The sequence below is a fragment of the Hypomesus transpacificus genome, chromosome 3, assembly GCF_021917145.1.
Source record: "Hypomesus transpacificus isolate Combined female chromosome 3, fHypTra1, whole genome shotgun sequence".
NCBI lineage: Eukaryota > Metazoa > Chordata > Actinopteri > Osmeriformes > Osmeridae > Hypomesus > Hypomesus transpacificus.
The window spans coordinates 7,757,428-7,765,595 of record NC_061062.1 but is presented as its reverse complement, the minus strand read 5'-3'; the positions used below and the strand labels follow the sequence as shown (position 1 = coordinate 7,765,595).

The 8,168-nt window shown below is 39.7% G+C and overlaps 2 protein-coding genes across 4 annotated transcripts in view; both read right to left on the bottom strand.

Moving 5' to 3' along the window:
* Window positions 1-719: 719 nt before the first annotated feature.
* Window positions 720-4,073, bottom strand: commd8 (COMM domain containing 8). 2 transcript variants are annotated; one of them, XM_047018322.1, is made up of 5 exons: window positions 3,972-4,073; window positions 3,308-3,463; window positions 2,316-2,468; window positions 1,487-1,642; window positions 720-989 (listed from the first exon to the last, which is right to left on the bottom strand). In XM_047018322.1, the coding sequence occupies exons 1-5, from the start codon at window positions 4,014-4,016 to the stop codon at window positions 969-971; spliced, it is 531 nt and encodes a 176-aa protein (XP_046874278.1). In that variant the 5' UTR covers window positions 4,017-4,073; the 3' UTR covers window positions 720-968. The 2 variants fall into 2 exon arrangements, with proteins under 2 accessions (XP_046874278.1, XP_046874279.1); XM_047018323.1 differs by lacking the exon at window positions 720-989 and adding an exon at window positions 999-1,270.
* A 946-nt stretch (window positions 4,074-5,019) lies between these two features.
* Window positions 5,020-8,168, bottom strand: part of trappc12 (trafficking protein particle complex subunit 12) — a 15,458-nt gene continuing 12,309 nt past the window's right edge. Inside the window, exons 9-12 of one of the 2 annotated variants that reach the window (XM_047016966.1) lie at window positions 8,037-8,135; window positions 7,240-7,343; window positions 6,787-6,874; window positions 5,020-5,869 (exon numbers count right to left, since the gene is read on the bottom strand). In XM_047016966.1, the coding sequence (XP_046872922.1) occupies window positions 5,627-5,869; window positions 6,787-6,874; window positions 7,240-7,343; window positions 8,037-8,135 (534 nt within the window). In that variant the 3' untranslated portion in view covers window positions 5,020-5,626. The remainder of the gene's footprint in view (window positions 5,870-6,786; window positions 6,875-7,239; window positions 7,344-8,036; window positions 8,136-8,168) is intronic. The other variant, XM_047016967.1, reaches the window with a different exon arrangement.

Genomic DNA, 8,168 nt, shown 5'->3' with positions numbered 1-8,168 from the left:
CTAACGTTATGATGGACTTTAGCTTGAGATAGTCATGTGATAACAGTTCATGTGATAATAGCTCACAGTTACAGGGACTAGGACAGTTAGAGGACTTCATTTGGGCCTAATTGCATTACTGACTTTGTATGTCAGTTTGTGACAGAAGGATAAAAAGAGATTCCATACTTGGTGACCATTCATGTTTTCTTATAGTGAACTGTGTGTGTGTGTCATCCTACATATTGGTATGCAGACATGATTTTGGAGTTTGAAATTTGAAATCAAGTGATACAGTTGAAAGCCTTTCATAATAAATCTACCAACACTACTACAACAACTAATAGAGTTGAAATGCCTATGAAGATATATCAGGGCATATGCAATTTGTTTTGTATTTTCTATTCACTTACATGAAAAACAATTATAGAAAAAAATAGTATAATATAGATAATGAAATGTACATTTCCTTTTAAATTATCAGTTGGTGAAACTGAAGCAGAATTTACTCCAACCTTAGCACATAATACACATTCAGTGTCCTCCACTATTATTGGCACGCTTAGTATTGGTGTATGAGCAAACCTGGCTATTAAAAAAATCTTCATTGTTTACCCTCTTGACCTTTCATCAAAAATGTTCACAAAAATAGAACCTTTAATTAAACTTCAGCAATCTAAAGAAAAAAATCCTATAAATACATAATTGTAAACGATGCTTGAAATCAACCCACCATCTTGTAATGGACACAAAATTACTTTGAGATTTATTGTGCAATTATTAATATATAACAAAAAAGAAAGCACTACGGTGACAAAACACTACAATAAAGTCAAAATAGTTATCTTAAAACTGGTGCTTTGAAAATGTGAAGATTAATCATTATTCTTTTGCATTGATACTCATGTGGCCAATTTTAGCATTCATGTTACAAAATAAGATTATACACACAAAAATCTAGGAGGTGAAAGTCAGCAATGCAGGCACTTTCATTTCAATTGCAGCACCACCTGTAAGAACACAACAAACAGCACTAAAATACACCCACATTCACTGGAAGATCTAACCTAAACATAAAAATAGAACATGCATACATACAAAACCATAATGTAAGGAAAGTGCCTTAAACACTAAAATATTCACAGTTTTAATGTAATATATGGGGAAAAGTATGAGGGATATTTCTGATAAATAATTCCCTCTATGCTTTTTAACAGCAATTAATCAGTTGATCAGATAAGTCTTGAATCCATCAGCGGATTGGCCATCCATGGGGTCAAGGGGATTTTCTCTGCTCGTTGATTTAAAGGGTACCAACATTCAAATTTAGGATTTCTTTAAGTATCAAATGTTAAATGTATGATACATAATTTGAAAGATCTGCACTTTCATCAGTATTTTATTTTTTTGTATGATCATGGCTTAAATGCAGACCAAAATACCTGTCACAATTACACAATGCAATTAAAAGTGTGATTTAAAATATGAATCAACAATTTATGTTTACCTTATTAGCGGCATCTAGTGAGCTGATAAGCATTTGTAGTTCTTCTCTATTCATCTCTATATACACAGGCTTTAGGGTTCCGTTCTGCTGTACTCCTAAATGTAAGTCCAGCAGGGGAGTCTGAAGAGAGGAAATCTTATCGCTAGATAAAGCCAACTAGAGAGATGGACATAGAAAGGAAGGGAAGAAGCAATATTAAGTTATGACTGTTAGCTTGTGATTTACCCAAGTCTTTTTTTATGAAATCAAATTCACCCGTCACACATTACAAGCGGGTATGATGTGGCATTGGTATGTAAGATAAATGATTCCACCAGCCACCTTAACTTAGTCCACTTATCTGATATGAATAACAGCCAACAAAGCTAATCTTTGATTTAACTTTTAACCTTTGAGAGACACTTTGATCTCATACTCTGCTGTCAGGTGTAAGATAAATGGCAGGAATGCCAGCATTATCGGTTATAACCACAGCTACCACAAGTTTTTTCATTCCAAGTTGATTGGTCAGAATCACTGTAGTTCGGGCACAAACGTATAACTTAAAGCTTGGCAAGATTCACTCTTGTGTGATCCTGATCTTGCAAATACAGCTATCTCACAGCTTCCGGCTATACAAACTGGAAATCAGATCTGGTTCTGTCTTTTTATCATTTCAACTTTTGCAATGCCATATCCTATTTTCTAACGTTTTCCTTTGACTTGGTTTTACTCTGTATGCAGGTATGTCAGTTTGAAGCACATACAAACGTTTATTACATTCAGGATCTTTTTCTTATGTTCTTACTTTTACATAACTAACTGTAAAAAGATACATTGTGTAGCCTACCTTCATCTTCCAGTCAAAATCTTGGAGAGTGGCACTGGACACAGAATTCGTCCTCTCCACTAATGCTTGATGGATCTCCTCCTGTCTGGCCCTTAGCACCATCATCACCGTTTCCCTGTACCCATTCCCCATGCCTGCCAATAATGCCGTAACCTGCCCAGGGGAGAAAAGTTTGGCACTTACTTTGTCAGACCCTATTGTTATGCGGTAATGACAACCAGCCATTTGACTTGGCTATTGGTGGGTCCCACCCAGCAGTCATAGTTAACACCATCATGGCTGCACTGAGGGTGCACACCCGTACACTGTGGCTCGGGTTCTATTCCAGCTCGGGCCATTTCTGAGAGAAACAGCTGCTTTCCCCATCGTTGTAAAGTTTGCTTTATAATATGGTCAATAACATAGCAAATAGCCCCAGCAAGTGAAGAGTATGGAGTGTTCTCTATATTTGGGTAGTATGCACATATTAGTACATGTAGTACGTAAGTATTGTAGTTTTAGAGTGGTCAACATGTTTAAAGAACATAACAATGTTACAGGCTAACAATGGACAATGCACAGACAATTACAAATTACCTGTCACACTTTATGAAATTCCCCTACAATATTCTACCCTAGATAACGCTTGCAACAGTAAACAGTAATGTTGGTTGGACCCATTTGCAATTTTGCATTTGATGTATGCTTACTGTGCTATGATTAGGACAGGGCACAAAGGATATGCTAAACATTCTGTGACTACTATTCTAAAATGCATAAATGTAAATGTACTTACTGCACACATGTGTGGACTCAACAAGCAGACAAGCTTTAAGAGCATTTCCAGACTTATTTAGTCATTAATGTTAAGACATCAAACTGTCATTATAAATTGGGTCATGTACATACATTCACTGTGCCATTATATGCAAATGTTAAACAACACTACGTCTACAATACTTCCCAACAAGTTCTGCACCCCCAAACTGCACTAGTTCATCGCCCCATCTCACCTCTTCATCTGAGATCTTCTTACCCACTGCCAGTCGAAATAGAGAATAGAGGGAGTCCAAGAGCTGAAGCCATTGATCTAGGCTCCACGTGTCCCCATAATCAGCCATTTGAGGGGGTTCTCGTCCGCATACCCCATCCACCACCCTGTGCAGGAGCTGGAGGATATAAAGTGCTTACCATGGGGACTACTGTATCATACACTACACTTTTTGTTAAGGTGTCGGTTGTACTATGGACCTTATGACAAGACGAATCCACTATGGCATTGTTGTTTATTTTCTCATGGTACTATTACATTACAAGCCATTTTTCTTCCATTCCGAAATAATTCGTGCAAATAGATTAGACACATTCATGAAAAATATAGCATAGGCTAACGTCCGCAAAACGAGTCACTGCAGTATTGGACAGCAAAGTCATTCAACTTTTAGCATGAACAGCACTGCGGTCAATTAGACTTTTGACTTCACAGTTCTATAGCTAGATTTGTAGACGCTGATTTGAGGCCATTTGAGAATTCGCTGTCACGTACTGTGAATTGCTATGTAAAAGTGAAGAACAATGTAGGCCGCGTCTATGATGTCGGAGTGCTAAATATAACCCACAATGCCCTTAAATTATTGAATTTAATAAATTCATATTTTGGATCTTTACAAAACTTACTTTGGGACATGATTCAGGAGGTAATTTAACAAGTAAATTCAACATGTTTACAACAACTTCCGCCTTCAACCTTTACGTATGTCAACAACCGGTATATTTTCTTCTTCTTTGTCTTTTTCCGTTTCTGGTTAGCAGATTGCATCCATCTTTAAGGTTATTCCACCGCCACCTACTGTGTGGGAGTGTGAGGGCAGTTACGACATACCAGATTATATTCTCCTCCACAACAATCCTGCATAGCGTGAACCCCACTAGTAGGTTAACACTTCACATCCAGCTCTATCCTTCCCTAGGGATGGGTGAACAATTTCTTGTAAAGTTTTGGTGCTTCCAGACTGTGAAAGCCCACAGAATTGAAGTGTCAGGGCATTGAAAATAGAGAGCACCGTGCCATCTGGTGGTGATCTTAAATTATTAAATTTAGTTTACAACAGTACACCTTATGCTTTAAAAAATATATATTTATGGCTACTAGTGTTAATATTGATCCGATATCCGAGCTCACTCATTAAAGTGTTGCAATGTGCATGCTATAATTGTGTAATTTCCTTACTTAGAAAAATGTTAACTGTGACTAGGGCCGGACATTGGGCTTAAGTGGGAACTTTGATGGGCGCATGAGCGTTGATGATCGCATTATCTCGTGTGACCTGTGAAGCGTCTGCAAAGCAGACAGTTAGTGCGTTTATTAAGTCTTCAAAAGCCGATCATAACCCAATAATTGCAATAATGCAATTATTTAAGTTATCTTCTGAACGCCTTTATCTGATTTCCGAAATCTGGGTAAAGTCTTAATCGGCGGATTTATAACCCGATAAAGACGCCTGGATTTTTACGTAATCTTTCGATTATTTGATTCCCCACATTGCATTCTTGCGGTTTTCGCCAACTGCGCATGTCTGTCAGAAGTAACATTAATGCAGTTGTATTCTGCATCAACAAAAACGTAAAGACTGCATAAATACATTTAGCCTACAGAATTACATTTTTGATTTTAATACCTAAAATATCCTACTTCATAACAATATTTACAGTGCTCCTCAAAACGAACAGCGACAAGATTATTTTATTTAGATAAAACATGATACATTTTTTTGCATCCAGAGAAGTAAAGTACACATGCTTCAGATTACCACAACATATAAACATGTAATACTTACACATAATTAGGATCAATCAATAATAGCATTAATAAGAGTAAATCATTTGATACATTTCCCATAACACATTTTCATGACTACAATATGTACAGTTAGACATCTATTATACATTCCATTTGTTGAGTTGGTATAGGTACCGCATAATGGGACTTTCACACAACCTATATGTATGTGTTCTCAATGTGGATGCTTAATGCCCAAGTTGTTTGCAATGTAGTGTATCTATGGATTTTGGAGTGTGCGTGAGTGCAAGTGTCTTTTTCCAATATCCATAATTCGCAATCATTGCTTCACTTGTGGAAAAATGATATAGGGTCGATTCAATCATTAGAAATATGAAATTACACTCATTGCTGTTCACTCCAAGAACAAGTTGATCCCTGATCTGACCATGGGCCTCATAAAGGTTCTGTAGTCCATTTGGGTATGACCTCTACTCACCCCACCAACAGAAATCCCCTCTCTCCCCTTTTCCATTACCCCTTAATTCCTCATTTACACCAGCTTGAGGCACTGCGTGTTGAAACTGTCCCCCTCGCGGATCGCCACAGACTCCAACAGGGCCTGTTTCTTCTGCGTGCTCCGCGACGACTCCAGCTCGTACATGGTCGTGAGGTTGAAGAGCACGCTCTCGTGGAGGTAGAGCGCTGGGTCTTGCTGCACCAGGCCCTCCAGCTGGCCCAGGGACTCCTTTAGACGGCCCAGGTAGAGCAGGCACACCGCTGCGTTGTTGTTGGCCTGGGGGAAGAGGCAGGAAAGGGAGGGGGGGGAGAGAGGGTGGTGCGGATGCGGAAGGAAGAACAAAAGGGTATAGATGTGAGGAAGATCAGTCTGTGTGAGGGAGAAAGGGATCGAATACATTGGGTCTGACGTCTGTCGCTCTGTTTACTGGAGCATTTGTCGAGAAGCAACAGTATGTTGCCGGTCAAAACTAAACAAGCCGTTTTATCTAATGCCTTCGGCAGCACAACCTATTGTAATGTCACTAGCGTTGTTCGACTAGCTACTGTATCCCTGAGTTTGTGGCGTTGCAAGGGAATAGTTATGACTTCCTATCTCATAATTTTTACTTTATGATCTCATTCTTAGGTGTGCTTCCTCTCAGCAAGGAAGCCTAATGTTATCTCACATATTATTTATTATTATTTCCCACCATAACTCCTCTCAGTTTGAGCACGACATAAACATGAAAGGTGTCAAACATGCTCAATATGAGGTGAGATTAGTGTCAGAACTCTGAGACCTTGAAAGACACAATTTGAATCTTTGTAATGTGGAAAGAACAAGTTTAGCAAGCTTGTAAAATACATTTGCAAGCTCATATACATATTTGCAAGCTTGAAACTTATCCAAAACATGTTTCTGCAGAGTTCCAGAGTCCTGACACTTGTCACACACATTGGGAACGTTTTGAAACTCTGAAAACTGAGACAGATTACAAACAAAATGAGGGGCGAAACCTTACACCCTTTGACCAATCAGATTACTCTACAAAGTCTACCCAAACACAATTCGTAGGATTTTCACATCAATCAAAAATTCTTCCAGGCCAGAAACTCAAGCGAGCAAGTGACTTTGGTGATACAAAATGGGGGGTGTGTATGCTGAATGTTAGCTACCAAAAATGTGGTTTGTGAAGTAATGGAGTCTCCTACCACTGGGTTTTTGGGGTCGATCTTTAGCACGTCAGAGAAAGACGCGTGGGCCTCCGCGTAATTATTCTGACTCAGGTAGACAAACGCCCTGAAACACAACACATACAGTTACAAAGAGTCCGACGGTATACCTTCGTCTTTGAGTTTGAATTTCTCGTTCCCTCTCAGAGAATCAATGCAACACACACTAAGCAACCCCATTCTGATATCTGGGAACCCGAGCTGAAATGTAGCTATCCAGCTTGAATGAGGCGTGAAAGACGCCGACTTTGTCACCTCACAAAAGACACCAGCAGTAGTCGTCACAGTGTGACAGAATTTAAAACGTATGATCCCGGGGGAACAAACATACATACTCGAGCTGTGAAACACTGGCTTCTTTCAGAAGTTAATGAGGGCGTCAATGCGGTATCGACGATTAACACCCACACTCGCAAAAATCTGCATACACACCTGTTCATCAAAACAGAAGTTTGCTGACTTGGCGTGTTACCCTGGGACTGGCAAGCCTTCTCCACATCCTGAAAGTGCTTCTCCGCTGTCTTAATGTCTCCGATCTGCTAACAAAAACAACAGGCATTATACAGCAAAACGTTTTAGTATTGAGAAAGCAGTGTTTAAGTGTGTGTGTATAGTAATGCTTTCCTCTGTATACAAATACTGGGCCTCATTTATGAAACGAACGTACTACAGAAAACTGCATCGTTATTTCGACGCAGAGCTCTGTATTAATCACTTTGGGTGTGAGCAGAGGTTATGATCTAAGTTCAGGTCAAGTCGTGTAGGCACATTTTAGAGTCAACGGGGACTTGCGGTGCAGCATAGTCAATCTGGCTGAGTTGGACAATTGTTATTTGACCATACTCTGACTGGCATCTAAGCATATGCAGCCAATTAACGGGGTTAACATAAGTCTAGCCTACCAAAGTAATCTTGTTCTTTTTAAGGGATCTTTTTAAGGAGAGTAATTGGTTCTCAATGGACTTTAGAATTTCCAGTACTCTGCATCTCCATGTCGTAAACTTTGAGGGTAAGGCCTCTAAACTAAGGATATACACGGACATGATATTTAAACGACTGTTTTCGGCCGCCACATTCATCAACGCTCGATCATTCTTACAATGTGATTGAACGATCATGAGTCACTCGTGAACTGTGCCGTAAAGTGATATCTAGGCACAAATCTGCGCTGGTCTCTATGTCGGTTTGATAAACGCGGGCCGGCGTGTGCGTGTGTATGTGTGTTGGACCTGCAGAAATATGCGTCCGATCCCGCTCAGAAGCTGCACAGTCTGCTGGGGCTCATACTGGATGATGGAGTGATAGGTCTCTACTGCCAGAACATAGTCCTGGAGAAGGAGGGGGGATGAGAGAGCGAGAGA

Excerpts from the sequence above, each read along its gene's own strand:
- commd8 (XM_047018322.1), bottom strand. The coding sequence starts at position 4,016 with ATGTTGAATTTACTTGTTAAATTACCTCCTGAATCATGTCCCAAA. Across the intron at positions 3,464-3,971 it reads CTCCTGAATCATGTCCCAAA|CTCCTGCACAGGGTGGTGGA; the intron begins GTAAGTTTTGTA and ends TATATCCTCCAG. Across the intron at positions 1,643-2,315 it reads ATTTTGACTGGAAGATGAAG|TTGGCTTTATCTAGCGATAA; the intron begins GTAGGCTACACA and ends CCATCTCTCTAG.